Raw genomic sequence first — 17,355 nt, 5'->3', positions numbered from 1 at the left:
AATTGCTAATTGTGATTTTTTAGAAAACTAACAGTATATAGAATTAAAAAGTTTGACATAATGTAATATTTTAAAGATTACTGTTAATGAATTAGATATCTGAGGTATATATCAATAATGCAAAGACTTAAACTAATAACCTTCCACAAATAGAGAATGAGAGGGACTTAATTATTTAAACCCTAGTAAAATACAAAGTATTTGTTTAAAATCTTCTTTACAAACCCCTATAATCTCTATTTTGAATACAAAATAGTTGGCTCAGCCTGCCTTTTTCTAGCATACACACGAATGTATTTAATATTCTAAGTTTGACTTCTTTGACATTCCTAATTAAACAAACAAAACATTTAATAAATGAATATAATTGCTTTTAAACTAATACATGTATAATGAGCCGCAAACTAGCACAATGCAACATATAAGTGGAATATTTATAATTATAGACTTTATCAATAATAAAGTGCACCAACTGTGCACATATCTGACTTTTAAGAGAAACAAGAATGCTAATCAGTTCATTAGAGACTTCTCGGTTGTGATATTTAGCGACAGGATGTAATAGCTGGCTTGTCCACGGAGCATAATTGTACTCAGGATGAAAAATTGTTTCCAACAAAGCACCATCCTTCCTGTTTCAGATTTCCTGCTGGCTGCTTTTTATGAACTGCATACTTTCAAGATATCAGCATCATTCAGCTTCCCTATCACAGAAATAAAAGTAAAGATAGGTCCAGACTTCATCATGCTGTGTGGGGTTCTATAACCTTTACATCAAGCCTCCTTTGCTTTAGTAATTCATTGTAGCTTCTGTTTTTCTGAAAGTGGGCTTCTTCAATTAGCATGCTCAGAGGCATTACCAGAAACCATACACAAGTTCACTTTTCCTAAATTACTACCTGTCTACAGGGAGAGTTAATAGGTGAAGCTAACTACTTCAGTTAGCAGTATTTACTGATCAAAATAACAGTTGAAATGTCACATTTGGATATTCTAATATGGGAAAATAATTGGAAAAATGATCATGACATGTTCTGTACCAACAAACTTCTTATAATGCCAAACAAGACAAACAGTCCACAGTATATGTAACTTAAGGGAATAAAAGAATATGTTACACTTATTACAACATACTATTTTTATTGACTCTCAGAGTAGTAAAAAAATCACATTGTTGTCTATATTATTAGCAGTCTCAAGTATAATGCTTTTTAATGTATTGACTTATCAAATATTCATAATTTAACAAATGTATCCAAGTAATTCTTTTATAAGAATAATCAATACTAATCCACTGAAAGAAAAGTAGCATGACTCTGCTATATCACACGCTCGCCTATTCTCAGACGCTCACACACCATAACAATGGGAGCTATATAAAACCCTACTATGTAGTCTGTGCTATTTTAAATTTGCTAGGAAAAGGTTTTACAAACTATATTGCTCCCTTATTTGCCTAACCATATGCAAATAATAACCATATGCTCAATAATTCTCACATTCTGATTGCATGTTTTTCTCCTACCACACTGTAAACATCACTTATTCTCTATCCACCAGAAGTCTCTAATCCCAAGCCTATTTGTTGCATAAAACTAGCACTGATAACAAAATAATTTATGTACATTAACTTTTCACTTAAAATTTTTCTCACTCTTGTTGGGGAAACTTTTCTAAATGGGAATGGAAGCAGTGTTCTCTCTTGAGTCTTCAGACACTGAAACAGTAACATGAAGGTGTGAACTACTCCATTTATCTCCATAGTTAAGTCCCAAGCATAAATATGGTATTATAATAGTCAACACAGTTAACTATCTCAGTGTTTATCATTTTAACAGAAATTTCCAACAAATGTGGGTATTTTAGATCGAGAAAAATGCTTCACATTCTCTATCAGTTTCAAATATATGGCTGAAGAGAGGAGCCTTGCAGTGTTGTCTGTCTTGCCTTAGGATCTTTAAACAAACCTTTATCCACTGGAGTGATGAAAAATGACTTTCTGTTCAGTTTCCTCGTTGCTACTTAGAATATGGAAGCAGATCAGAAATCGTAAGGATTCACTAGGATTACTTACCTCCAATTCAGAAAATGAAATTTAGAAATACAAAATGTGTGTCCCCTGAATTTTTGCACTTTGCCTGAAAGATTGTTGTTGTGATTGAAAGTAATTGTCTCTTTCCCTTCTTTCTTCCTCCTGCACTTCCTTGCCAGCTGCTTCCCTTCCGGCAAAGAGAGAAGATGTATGCAACAGAACATGGACATCAGCAGGTAGGAAGAAATGGATCCACTAGTAGAACCAAGTTTTCCCCTAAGGGGAAGAGAAAGAATCAAAGCCATTGCTTTTCATAAAAATAATGAAAACTAGCTTTGTCAAAAACAAATGAGGCAGAGATTGTCTTCATGGATGATGAGCTTCATAAACTAAGAATATCAACAAACTTGAAAAGCTTTAAACACCACCTACGCAAAGTGGACAGAATCTCAATGGTAATATATAACCTAAGAAGGGCAATCACATCGAACTGAAATGGCACTTTCACCTACAATATAGAACACAGCAATAGGAAATTAAACATGACTTAACATTCTCCTTCTAAGGTTGCGTCTAAACTGCACCCCTCTGCCGACAGAGGGATGTAGATTAGGCACATCGTTATTGAAAATGAAGCATGGATTTAAACATCCCGCGCTTCATTTGAATAAAAATGGCCGCCGCTTTTTGCCACCATGGCACTTTGCTGGCAAAAAGCGTCAGTCTAGATGGGGATCGGTCGACAAGGAAAGCCTTTTCCGACTGATCCTGTAAACCTCGTTGCACAAGGCATAAGGGATCAGCCAGAAAAGGCTTTCCTTGTCGACCGATCCCCATCTAGACTGCTGCTTTTTGCTGGCAAAGTGCCGCATCGGAAAAAAACGGTGGCTATTTTTATTCAAATGAAGCACGGGATGTTTAAATCTATACTTCATTTTCAGTAGCCATGTGCCTAATCTACATTCCTCTGTCGGCAGAGGGGTGTAGTTTAGACACACCCTAAAAGAAGATGTTAACACACTTATTCTAATACATTCACCTTTTAGCTCACTAAAAAAAAAAGTTTTCCATCCATGTTTTTATACATAAAGTTCAGAATCACTGCCATTAGGCAATCTTGTTTTTATTCAGATATTACTGGTCTTTTTTTAATTCTTCTGTATACTTCGTCCTTGAAGAAAAGAGGATTTATGTTTTCAAATAGGAATGCTGCAAATGCAAATAAATTTGCACTGTTAAGTAAATGTTCATAAGAAGCCTTCATAAGATATTTAACCGTCAAAAGGATATAGACATCTTTGTCACAAACTTGTCATGTATATTTTCAGGAGGGGGGAAGATTTCCAAATCCTTCTCAAGTTGTTGAAGCTGCCTTCCCATCTGCCTCAGGTTCTTCTCCAGGTTTTCTGCTGAAACTAAAATATAATATATTCATTCTCTTAACATCTCAGAAAAGGAAAGCTAGTAAGAAATTCCTATTTGTAAAAGATTGTTGTTAGACCAATACTCACACCAACAGACCACACATATAATTCTGAAATGGAATTGTCTCAGATAATCAGTGGGCATGGGATACTAGTTCATTTTGCAATATTTATTTTTTCAGTTACACACTGTGCTTGGCTGTATCCATTTTAAATAGCTGTATTTTCTGATTGGCTCTTAATGGATGCCAGTTAATTCAAATACAAAGTTAAGCATTAAAGCCAAAAAGCTTTTTTTTTAATTATCTGTTCAGTACTATGAAAATATCAAACTCTCTTCTTTGATTAATAACTACAGTAAGAAAATTCAAGGTATTTTCTTATAATAGAGTTGCTCACCTTAGCTTCACTCTTCTGAAGAAGTAAACAACCCTACTAATGTTTATATGAAACTAAGGGGCTGTGCCCCCTGCTTACTACATTCATCAACCCCTACTTTGTCCACCGCAGCCAGATCATGGCTTTCACTTCTACCCATGTCACAGCAGTAGGGGGCCGCCACCAGTCCTTCCTGTGGCCAGATAGGGGCTGGACCACATGGCTAGCCCCAGGATTGGGGCCAGAGACAGGGTGCTGTGGCCAGAGACTGAGGGGCCTTGTTGGCCAGGCTTAATTTTAAATAAAGTAAAATATTATGTCCAATAAAAAATGTTTCAAATTTATGGCAGGGACGGGAAACCTTTTTTGAGTTGGGGCTACTGATGCACAGAAAAATCAGTCCACAAAAGTGAGAAGGAAAAGAAAACTCCTCCAAAAAACCCCAACCCTCACTGGGATAGCCCCCAACTGAAACACCTCACTCCTCTGGGGAGGGGGTGGGAGCAGGGAGGACTGAGAATCAAGGCCTCAGGCCAGATTAACTCTTCTAGGGTTAGTGGATTTTGTGGGCCTCCCTAGACTCTGGGGTAGGGCCAAAAAATGAGGGATTCAGTGTGTGGGACAGGGCTGCAGGATCTGGCTGAGAAGTGGGGTGTAGAAGGGGATGACCTCCTTGTGTGAGGAGAGAGAGAAAGAGAGAGAGAGAAAAAACAGGATCTGAATCACCAAATAGAGAGAAAAGAGGGCTATTTAAGAGCTGAAAGGGGATTTCCTTTAAATAAATCAATTTTTTGACATTCTTTTCCTCATAATTCTAACCTGAAGCATGATGTAGTAAACTAACACACAGTTGTTATTCTGAGGGAAAGAGCCCTGTCCATCAAAAGAAAACAATAGGTTGTTTGGGAGATTGAGGGATGAAATGAGGAGAGTCAAAATATCCACGAGTTTTACTTTTCTTTAAAAGAAACCATAGATTTCCTTTCAATTGTCTGGCACTCTAGTTTACATTTTGAATATTTAATAAAAATGTTGGGACGGTAATGATAGATTCATGCAATCAAGGATATGATCATCACATCATACACTGGAAGGAAGTAAACTTCAGTAAACCTTCAAACATTCTTCATAGGAATAATAAGATAGATTATAAATAATATACTTCAATGTTAGAATGGAAATATTGACATTTTACAGTTTTACATTATCTGCTGGTTACACAAATTACAAATCCTAAAATTATTGACTATACTTACTATTACAATTTTATACATATTTTATCCATGCAGCTCTTGGGATGAAATCCTAGGCCTACATAAAAGTCAATGTGAATTTTACCACTTATCTGAGATTTGTGGAATCAAATGCAGAGCTGAATGGTCTTTGAATGCTTCGTTAATGCCCCAAAGTGATCAGAATAAGGGACACATTCTCTTGCTGAACATGTTTTCATAAAGAGTGACCGTCTCCTTCATGAATTATTGTCTCACGTCCTCACATTAATGTCTAAGTAACAATCATCAGTAGGAGGTCTGATTGATGCTGGTAGTTAGAAAGACTAGAGCTCTGCCAAGCGTATGGCTACACTATTATAGCAGTGCAGTTGTACCACTTCAGCGAAGACTCTACCTATACCAGTGGCAGGTCTTCTCCAGTCAACCCACATGTATTCTACCTCCCCCTAAGAGCAAGTAGATAGTTTGACAGGAGAATCCTTCCACCAACCTAGCACTATCTGCACCAGGGTTTAAATGTGTTGCAGCAGGGCAAGGATTTTAGGTATCTTTGAGTAATGTAGTTTTACCAAATTAATTTCCTGTGCAGATCAGGTCTCAGTAATAATGATGTCCAGGAATGTGAATTAAGCTGTGTGTCTACACAAATTTTACAAGCCGGAATATAAGAAGTCCATATTAAATGCCATTTACAGTTCTACTAGTAGAAAGTTGAAAATCTTCTGGGATAAATATACAATGAAGCAGACCAATTCAAATAATTCTCTCCTAGGAAAACAATATTTGATAAGATACAGAGAAATTACTCTGACCAGATTTAGATGACCCTCCCAAATAAATAAAGTCCCCATGCAAGAGCTAACTCGAATTACAGTGTATTCTGATATATCATGACTTGTTTTCTCAGAACTTTGTTGAATTTAGTGAAGGGATGGGAAACAGAAGGGAAGAAAGTTGTAAAATGGAAACATCTCTCCTAGAGAAGGATTATATGGAGTAGAAATATAGGGTCAGATTTTGTGCTGTATATCCAAGAGAGAAAAAACTATACCGAAGAACTTTAAGCCACTTTTGCTCCCTCTGATTCCCGGACTCCTCCAGGACGAGTGAAGTCACTGACATTATAGGATGGGGGTTGGAGTTAAATCTTTGGGGGTGTCTTTTCAGGTGTCCTATTCAATAGAATGTGGCTTGCAGATCAGCAGTACTATGGATCACAGTCCAACTCCTGGCATGCCCTTCCCACCTTGCCTCACACACACCTCTTGCTACAGATTGCAAATGTGCTCTCTGGAGGCAGCCTGGGTATGTCTGGACTACAAGCCTCTTTCAAAAAAGCTTCTTTCAAAAGAGATCGTCTAGACAGCCACAAGAATTTCGGACAAGTGAGCCGCTTTTTTGAAAGAGCACTCAGGCAATCTGGACACTCTTTCAAAAAATCCCTGTTTGTGTTCAAGAATGCCTTTTTTCGAAAGAGCTCTTTTTTCGAAAAAGCGTTCTTCCTGGCAAAAGTAGGTTTACCAATTTTGAAAAAAAAAAGCCGCGTTTTTTCCATTTAATTTCAAAAGAACACGATGGCAGTCTAGATGCAGGTGAAGTTTTTTTTAAAAAAAAAACCATAGTCCATACCCACCCCCATGTCATTCAATCTCAGTTCCTTCGTCAGGGGAATTGTACCTTGAGGGTTACATGGCTTTTCACAGACCTTTACACCATTTTCTTTTATGTGATATAAAGAGGCTGATGTAAGAGCAAAGCTCTCATCCATAGGGTTGCTTCATCCTTCAAAGCAAAACAGAAAATATCTGAAATGCTTACTAGAAAACGCTCTAGAAAGACAGGCCAATCCTCACCTACAAACAACCCTCCAACCTCAAGCAAATCCCCAACTTGAAGCAAATTTCATCACCCAATTAGACAGACTGCAGAACAGGAATTCATCTGCAAATTTGACAAAGTTATCCTGGGCTTGAATAAAGATTAGGGATATGTAAACGACTAACCATAACACTGATAAGTTGATGCTTATTGGTTAACAGTGTCAATTACACTCAGCCTCCCAGAGAGGTGGCTTTGGTGTGGAGAGCAGCGAACTCTCCTCCCCAGGAGCTGAGCCAGCAGGGGCTCCTGGCCCCACTCCTGAGGAAGCATCAATGAGGATTCTGCAGTATAGAGCTAAGGTTTATACTGCAGAGCCCACAGCACAGGCAACTGTAACCACGAAGAATTTCAGTGGTTACACAGTTACCCTATTACATGATTTTTAATCTTCCTGAAGACATTAACTGGTTAATGCCAGTTTTCCCTGTTTTTTATATTCACATTTTTATATCAAAAGCTATGAATAGAATACACCCAGCCTCATTAATTAGCCTCATTAACATGGGTCCTATAATTGACAGTTACCTCTTTGTCGTATAATTGACAGTTATTTCTTCTGTTATATATATCCATCTTGGTTTTCATTATTTGCATTCCAACTCATCTGATGAAGTGGGTTTCACTCATGAAAGCTCACGATATTGTATATTTTTGTTAGTCACTTAGGTGCCACAGAACTACTACTTGTTTTTAAAGTTGCAAACTAACATGGCTACCCCTCAGATTCCCTAAAAAAAATTCTTCTTTTAGATAACCACATTTTTAGAAAAATGTAATCCAGCACCTCATGTAATAGAGACACTAATGACATATGAAATTCTGCAAACCTGGTAGTGCATTCATGTCTTATAGCTCATGAATACTGGAAATAAATAAGATAGCACACAGAATAATTCAGAGAATACCAAAATATATTATTGACATAGTACAGAAAAACAAAGTAACCTAGGTATTTGAAGTAAATATAGCTGCAGAACTATTGTGAAGACTTTTATCTTGGAATGACAAAGGAACTAACAACACTAATAATTTAAAAAAGGCATTGCCTGTCAAATAGTCTAGAGCTTCTACACAATGTTGATAAGTACTTCAGAGACAAGAAACTCAAAAAACACCCAAACACCAGAAACACACAAAGGCCTGAGATGTCCATTAGAAGCAACATGGCAAGATATGGTTGGATAAAAGTGACTGACTGAATGCATTAGAGAATTTTACCTTAAACATTTTCTCTTTCAGCTAAAATAATCTTTTCAGGATTACAAGGTGGGTGTAATCCTGGCTTTCCCACTCTTCAGCTTGCTCTATCACTGTATATATCAAATGCTGTTTCTAAAATCTTTACAGTCTACCACAACTCTATCCACATCTCCCCTCTAAACCTCTGTGGTGGTTTCCCTCTGCATTCATGATTCAGTTTATGCTTTTCAACTTCAAGGAATTTTAAATCTTCACAGCCAACCTTTCTTGGGTCAGTTATTCCTAATGCCCTTTATGTCACCTGGAGAGCTTCTTAAGATTCCATTCTGAACAGTCCATGTGAGTTGTTCCTCCTCCCTACTTGTGGCACTTCCTCCCTTGCCTCTTTTGTCAACCAAATAGTCTCACACTTATCTCCTCACTCAAGTTACTGCTTAAGACAAAGAACACTTCAACAATTACCTACCACTTACAGCAGTGGTCCCCAACCTTTTTAAACACAAGATCACTTTTTTAACTTAAGTGCAATCCAGGATCTACCTCAAACCCAAACATCCTTGCCCCACTTCCTCCCACCCCTTCTCCAAGGCTCCGCCCCTGTTCACTCCATCCTCCATCCTAACTCACTTTTATCAGGCTGAGGGCAGGGCTTTGGGATGCAGGCGAGATTCAGGACTGGGACTGGGGTTTAGAAGGCTGGCTCCAGCTGGGCACTGCTTACCACAGGTGACTTCTGAGTGGTGGTACAGAGGGCTAAGGTAGGCTCACCCCCACCCTGGCCCTGCACTACTCCCAAAAGCTGACAGCAAAATCTCTTCATCCTTGCCCTCCTCTGCTCTGTGGAGATGGAATACAGGGTGGAGGGAAGGGCACCCTGACATCAGCACCCCTGCTTCCTCTTCTTCCTGTGCCCTGCACAGGAAGCAGGAGGCTCCCAGGGATGATGGGCACCTCCAAGGCAGAGAGCAGGAGCAGCACAGCAGTGCTGAGAGGGGTAGATGAAGTGCCGGCACTTGATAGCCTCCTGGCCAAACCTGCCAGGATTACCTGTCAGAGGTTCCAAGATCTACCAGTAGATTCTGATCCACCGGTTGGTGATCACCGAATTACAGAATGCACACATCAACTTAAATAAAATAGAACTGCACCACTTGCAAAATTTGGTCCTTCAACTTATATATTCTATTTCTGAAATACACTAATTTATATTGTGTCCCCCTTGAGGAAAACTCTGTGGCTTCCACTTTATTTGTTGAACATGAAGCACATGATTGGTTCTCAGTGAGTGATAAGAATATACAGCTAAACTATTCAGGGGAGGAGGGTGGAGCAGGAACAAGAAGGTTATTTCCACATTATATCTGAAACATTTCTCTGCTAACCTGTGTTCAGTGCTGTTTTAATAAAACAGTGTCTTAACATTCTAACTGCCATTTAATGTGTTCATTTTTAACTCATTCTCCATTTCCCTAATATTAAAGGTCTGATTTTATAAAATGAAAAAAAAAGTGGATTTATCAGTTACAACAGTTGTTGACTATTACATTTTAAAATTACTAGTTACAAAACGATGTTGTGTGTAAATAGTAACCACAAAGATTATAAATGATAAAACACTATTTGTCTTATGCCCTGAAATTGCAAAGCATCATAATTTCCTTGATAAATATTTCAAAGAAAAACAGAATCTTTAGGTTCATTACAAATATAAATTGCTTCTGCTATTTGCACTAAAGTACTTATAATTTTTTTTCCAGATTTCTCTATTATATATAAGTAATTAAGTTAGCTTCCTTATTTGAAAATAGTAACAACACTCTACTCTCACATAGTCCATTGCTTTTTGAAAACACTGTATTATACATAAATTTAATTAATTCATAACCACAGCCTTGTGTGTCAGGAATAGAGAGGGGTTATCCCCATTTTACAGATGCAGAAACAGAGCAATGAAAATGACTTGTCAAGTTGAGTACAAATTGATATTAAATAATCAAGAGGTTTTGGTTTTCGGTAATGCGGTTTAGCCACTAAATGATGTTTTTTCCACAGAATGTAACTATTTGCTTCATTTTTCAATTTAATTGTTCTTTCTAAAACTCCCTGTTGGGTTAACTTTTCCAGACTTTTCTAAATTAAGGCTAACTTCTAAAGACAGTTTAAAGGCAGATGGACAATCATAGATAAAACACGATTTGGGTTCAAATAGAAAGGTTTTGGTTAAAAAAAATCAATCTGCATAGCTATGTATTTCAAATTGCCCCACATACTGCAATTCATGAAAATTCACAAAAAGTACGTGTTTTTGTTTGGAGTTTAAATTCATCATCAAATAGTGAAAACTTCAATTTCCCCAACATGTACTGTTTAGTGATGTACATGGCAAAAATATTAAATTACATCAACTGTAAATACAAATATTTCAAACTGTTTGCAAACTTCCCAGAGAGTTTCTGGTCTCAATTTCTAAAATGTTCAAAGACTTTCATCTTTAAAAAAAAAATTTTGGAGATTGCCTATCTCCTAGAACTGGAAGGGACCTTGAAATGTCATCAAGTCCAGTCCCATGCCTTCACAGCAGGACCAAATACCATCCCTGACAAATTTTTGCCCCAAATCCCTAAACGGCCTCCGTGAGGATTGAACTCACAACCCTGCGTTTAGGAGGCTAATGCTCAAATCACTGTCTATTAAACCTCGGTCTATTAAAATCTGAAAGTGTGACTATCTAATATATAAAGGAGTATGTTTGTACTGTAATAACTTGAACATCATAAGACCTACTGCAACCAAACTTTCAATGGGATAACCTTTCCTCCAGGAGACGGTTTTAAAGTACTGTGGGAGGGAAGAGATGAGACACCGACGCCTCTCCCCAGGGCTGCATGGAGCTTAGCAGTGTGGGGAGAAGCGACTCCCCCACCATTGCTGGAAGCATATGGAGGCCCCTCTTCAATACTGCGATTGGCTTGGGGCCCAGTGCCCAACCAACAGGCAGGCAGGTTGCTGCTGGGGCTCGCTCTAGCCAGAGGGGGCATGTCTAGTGTTACCGCTCAGCTGCCACTTTAAAAAAATGTCTGGAAGGAGGTGCATTGGGGACCCGGAGGTGAGAGCAGTGGAGGGGAGGACTGGACCATTGGGGGCAAGTGGGGGGTAGGGCAGGATTGGGGGGGCTGGATCATTACAGGGCGGGCTAATCTGGGGAGACTGGACCATTGGGAGCAAGTGGGGGGAGGGCAGGATTGTAGGAGGGTGGGGCTGAACCACTGGGGGGAGGGCAGGATTGTAGGGGGATGAAGGAAGTGGGGCTGGACAATCCTGCAGGGAGTGAGTGAGAAATGAAGCCCAGGGCGTGGGGGGAAGGTGTCTCCTATGAGGGGCACTGGCCCAAGGGGCAGCACTGGATGATGCTGGGTGGTTGAGAAATTAATCCAAGGCGGGGGGGGGGGGAAATCCCTCAAATCTGGGCACTAGTCCTGGGTTTAATACTGGATGATTCTGTGGGGGGGAGGAGGGGAGAGATGCAGTCCATGGGAGGGGCAACTGGTCAAGGGGGCGGTGCTGGAGAAGGGACTATAGAGGTGCCAGCAGGCTCAGGTAGTTGACTCAGTTTCATCGAAAAAGATGGGAGAAGAGTTTGAGGTGTCACCTGGAAATCTTTCAGATTCAGTAGGGCCAGCCCCATTGATTGACGCATCCCTATACTCGGCTCTTGGATGAGAATTTGCACACCCAGCATGCCTCTCCCCTACTTCCCTACCAAAAAACATCAGTTTCTACAAGTATAATTACTAAAAATACCATCGGATAGGAAGCAAACCATTGCACTATTGAAGAGGGGCCTCCATATGCTTCCAGCAATGGTGGGCAAACAAGCCATGGTGATTTGGGGGCTCTCCCTTCCATTTTGCTTTTACTGGCTCCAAGACTCATGACATGGGAAGAAAACAGAGACATAGTTTCTATTATGACTTTTGGATCTAAGTTTGCCAAGTCAAATAGCTCTGATTCTCTGCAATGCCTCTTTTTTGAGTCAGAGATTTTACTTTATGCAGCAGTAGAAAAGCATGGGGGACTGCCATAATGGCCAGAAGTCAGGCACTGGCAGCTGCACTGTGGCTGGAGGCTGTCAGGACCAGCTTCCGTTTTTCTAAATTTTGTTCCTCCGGTTTCCCGGGCAAGGCCGGGTAAGTTTGTGCACTAATAACTTGGGACACTATAAGAGCTACCGTAACTTTGCATAGGATAACCTTTCATCCAGAAGAAGGTTTTAAGGCACTTTTGGACCTGATCGGGCCCAAGCTCAAGTTGTAAATATCAAAAAGTAACCTGCTGCGCTGCACTGCAGGGGCTGCCCCGCCCACCCTAGGTCTCATGCCTGCGACCTGTGCTGTCCAGGACTCATCCCCTCCCACCCACGAGGTTATATAAGTGACCCTCTTCCCCTCCCTCCACCCGGCCCCTCTCCAGCATGCAGTGCCCCGACCCCCAAGCACACAATGGCTCGGGCATCCACCCTGCCCCCCGTGGCACCTGCAGCCCTGGGCGCGATCTGGGGCACTCCTCCAGTGTGTAACCTCCCCTCCACACAGGGTCGCATCCCTCCGCCCCCGGGGATGACATGGATGTATATTTTAATCTCTATAGAAATCAGTGCAACTTTTCTACCATTCAAAAAAAGATAGTGGAAAATGTTTTTCTACATTTTGTTCCTCCGGTTTCCCAAGAAACGCCGGGTAACTCCAGCTAGTATAGGCATAAATGGCAACTCACTGGAGTTGGAGGTGGGGGAGGGGAGAGTAGGAGAATGCAAAAGGGAGACTTTTTTTTGCCAGCAAAAGACTTCCAAAATAGCTTTCTAAATCCAAGGAATGGCTTTCAGCTGTTTATTTCTTTTAAAATCACTATTTTTTCTGTTTTATTTTTAATCCTACCATAAGAATATCTGTTTGATATATTTCACAGTTGAAGTGATTTATTCTTAAAAACTATTGCACGTGTGGAGGAATACCTACCCTGCTAAATACAATTTTTGCCAACATACAACTAGTAACAGCACATTGCAGATTTTACATTTAGAATTCACTTCTAGTTTTGGACATGCGAGTCTCAACTTGTCCCCATTTGACCACTACAAATCATTGTTTTCTATTTTATTATTACCCTGGAAACATATAGAAACGTTTGTCACTATTTTGCCATTTGTACAAATAAAATTCTTCAGTATCTGAAGCACTTTTTGGGACCCTGAAACAATTCCATGCATTTTCCCAGTTAAAATATGGCCTGATTAAACTCATACTGAAATCACTGCAAGCTTTCCCATTAACTCCCATTGGAATCATATCAGGACCATGAACTTTAATTTTTTCTACAATTTCATACTACCTTTCTCTTCGTTCCTGGTCCCTTCTAATTTGGTTTGATCACATTATTATAGAGGTACAAAAACAATAGTGTAACTGAGATTGTGACATGCCATCCATTTAAAGTTGGACTTTTCTAACTCTTCTAATACTGACACACTTAATTTGGGTTTCTTTGAAACTTGATCTGTCTCAGCAACATGCAACACAGGATTACTGACCCAAATATAATTTCATTTCAGCTAGGTACACAGAATAGATAAGCCCTCCTTCACCAAATATAGGCATTTAAAAAGTTACTAGGTGGTTGGGGTTGGGGTCTTTTTTGCACAGAGATAGAGAATAAACTCTCAGTGTTACATGGATCAAAATGGTCTCAGTCTGTAAAGTTTTACCCGACACATTGCATCCACTACACCTTTGAAGGATCCAAACTGATATTAGTATTTAAGATAATGTACATGATACTGTGAATGTGCCAATCCAGAAAAAATAGTTTAAAAGATTGAAAAGCAAGTTTCTCAGACTCTGTTCTCTTAGGGTATGTCTACACTACCACCCTAGTTCGAACTAGGGTGGTAATGTAGGCAACCGGAGTTGCAAATGAAGCCCGGGATTTGAATGTCCCGGGCTTCATTTGCATAAAGCCGGGCGCCGCCATTTTTAAATGTCCGCTAGTGCGGACTCCGTGCCGCGCGGCTACACGCGGCACGGACTAGGTAGTTCGGACTAGGCTTCCTAGTCCGAACTACCGTTACTCATGAGGAGTAACAGTAGTTCGGACTAGGAAGCCTAGTCCGAACTACCTAGTCCGTGCCGCGTGTAGCCGCGCGGCACGGAGTCCGCACTAGCGGACATTTAAAAATGGCGGCGCCCGGCTTTATGCAAATGAAGCCCGGGACATTCAAATCCCGGGCTTCATTTGCAACTCCGGTTGCCTACATTACCACCCTAGTTCGAACTAGGGTGGTAGTGTAGACATACCCTTAGATATTTCTATGGTACTTATCTGGCCCAGAACAATTTGAGTATAAGAACCAGTGGACAAAGTATGAGGATCAGGAAAGCCAGGTTTAATTACAAATCCTGCTTGTGAGTCATACTATTAATTTAAGCAATTCAAATAACCTCTTTTAACTACAAGTACTTGTTTTGTAAAAGGGGTAATTGTGTTTACCCACCTTTGGAAAGAGCTTTGTGAATGTACAGAATTAATCATCACTATTGTAACAGCAATAGAAGTGATTTGTCTTAGTGGCCACATATACTTTTGTGTGTTCTATCTGCTTGTGTCAATCAACTGTCACCTCTCTGAAAGTCATTTTTCTTGTTTAGGTTGGCATAAATGAGACAAAATGAAATTAAGGACTATTATTTTAAAACTCTTCTGCAATTGCATATTATTCCTCATATCACAAAGTCTATTAGAGCCCCTCCAAATTTATAATAAATATGAAAAATAAATAATAAACGTTTCCTAGTAATTGTGTACGATCAAGTTACACAGTGGTGTCACAGAAGCCTTTAATAAACAAAATCAATTAAATCTCTGCTGAGTCTTAAAATGAAGAGAGAGATTTTTAGGTTCATTAAAACATGAAGTACTGAAGGCAATACACATTTTTTCTAGTATCACCAAGCATGCCATCTGCCTGGATCACGACCAGATGGTGAATATGTCCACCTAATACAACAGGACTTCTACTGATATCTTACTTCTGAAAACAAAAACAACTTGAGACTATCCTTAGAAAATGAGCCATTAGAGGTGTACTTTAACACAGAGACATCATGATTTGTACAACTTCTAAACGGTCTCCACTGGCAAAATTAGGACTGCCAAGAGATCTGCAGAATGTCCTTAATTACTGAAAGTAAATTTGCCTAATTTATAGGAATAATTTAAGTTAGTGAATTGTTTTCTATGATAAGCTTAGCTAAAAATCACTAGATGATAGCTATGATAAAGAGTACATGAAGGATTTCCTTCAGTAAAGGTGGGAAGCAAATACCACCTTTGAGCCTTTAAAAGAAAAAGATAAAAAAAAAATAAAAAAGTTTTCAAATATTGCGGAAAAATTTTTGTTACACCTATCCTGAAAACCTAGTTCAACTTTCCCTGAACCACAAATCTCTTGAAAAAGGATGTGAGCAGCCTAATGCATAATGATATTCATCACAGTAGAATAATTTGCACAATTTAGCTGTATGTTGCTTATTTCAAAGCTCTGATGGCATCCCTACACAATAGGATGGATTCCTACCTCTTCAATGTATAAAAACAATTCTTTTTAACATTCACACTGATAATATTCCAAGTAAAGTCAATGGTAGGTACGAATGTTCATAATTGTAGAAAATCAGACCACTTATTTGAAATCCATTATTTTAGGAATCTCAGCTTTAAAATATTCAACTATGTTCTTATGTTGTTGATTTAAAAAAAGAAAGAAAACTTGCCAGCTTTAAATTTTAATTTTCTGCTTTGTATATATCTGTTATATCTAAGGCTTTTTTTAAACAATGAAAAGGAGAAACAATTTTGCAAGTGTAATGAAATGCAGATTTATTCAAGAGGTTGGAACAAAGCTTTTTTATTATTATTAAAAGCTTTTGCAAAACCTAACGTTACATGACAGATACTCACACTATGGGGTTTGTTTTCGCCTACATAAATTCCTAGTGTCAACGGTAATTATGCATACAAACATATGGGAAGAAGAACTTATTTAAAATGCTCAAGATTGAACATTTATATAAGCAGCCAGGTTTTAAGGTAAGGAGATTTTAAAAATTATTAGTATCAAACACAATGTTCTTGGCACTATACTGTCAAAAAAACCAGTCTTATTCCAAATAATTTACAGTCCAGGTGTAAAGATCTTGTGGACACATACAAATACTAGTAATTTTATTCAAGTAGGTATTAACATTGAATTAAATAGAAAAAAGTGGGTGAATAAATGTATCCATGTGTGTGTTTACAGAAGCACATTCCTATAAAACAAGGAGAAAGAACACACTGGCGGAAGGAGCTAGCTAGTAGATGTTTTTCTTTTTATTATTTGTATTTTGCAGTAGTATAGGCTAATTTCTTATGTGAATTTTTCAAGAGGTGAATCAAAGAAAATACAAGGAGAAGAGGTGAAGACTTAGCAACCTGAAATTGAGAGGAAATAAGCAAGGAGAAGAGTGTGGGACATCAATGCTGAAATAATGAGCATAACTGAGGGGTTTGGTGAACACAATACATTGCAAGATAAGGATGGAATGGAGCTGTGATGCCCATAGGTAAGGAAAAGATATTTGAGTTTTGCATGATACACAAGGGAGCCAGTGTAGGGATTAAAAGAAAATAGACACATTAGGGTCAAATCATTGGGGGGGGGGGGGGCAATATTCTGGACTAACTAGAGTGAGGAAATAAGAGCATGAGAGTGATGTGATGTGATGTAAGTCTACAAGGCAGGAACTGATTTTATAAGCCAACAAAGCATTGTACAAAACTTTATAAATCACCTGGAATCAGGTTTATTATTTAACAAAACACAATCACAAATGCAAAATTACATTCACTTACTCTGGATTGTATTTCTGAATCATACATTAAGATATTCTTCTGTATTATCTGTGACCCACAGATATTAATGCTATGTAGTTAAAGTACATATACACACACATATCAAGCTACTTGGTGACCTGAAATAATATAAGTTGCACCATTTTCCCCCTCACAAGCAGTCAAATTTTCCCCAAGAAATGACTTTATGCTCTCTCTCTAACCCTAGCAGTTTCCTGAGTCTCATTTCATATGTAGAAATTGCATCTCTGTCTACTCA

General features: G+C 38.9%; 1 protein-coding gene across 3 annotated transcripts in view; it reads right to left on the bottom strand.

The window, feature by feature from the left end:
• Positions 1–17,355, bottom strand: part of DIAPH3 (diaphanous related formin 3) — a 456,179-nt gene that overhangs the window by 180,357 nt on the left and 258,467 nt on the right. For all 3 annotated transcript variants that reach the window (XM_075918922.1, XM_006113561.4, XM_075918921.1), the window contains one exon: positions 3,323–3,447. In XM_075918922.1, coding sequence (XP_075775037.1) covers positions 3,323–3,447 — 125 coding nt within the window. The remainder of the gene's footprint in view (positions 1–3,322; positions 3,448–17,355) is intronic.

The sequence above is a fragment of the Pelodiscus sinensis genome, chromosome 1 (assembly GCF_049634645.1).
Source record: "Pelodiscus sinensis isolate JC-2024 chromosome 1, ASM4963464v1, whole genome shotgun sequence".
NCBI classification, from domain to species: Eukaryota; Metazoa; Chordata; order Testudines; family Trionychidae; genus Pelodiscus; species Pelodiscus sinensis.
This window is presented reverse-complemented; position numbering and strand designations above follow the sequence as displayed.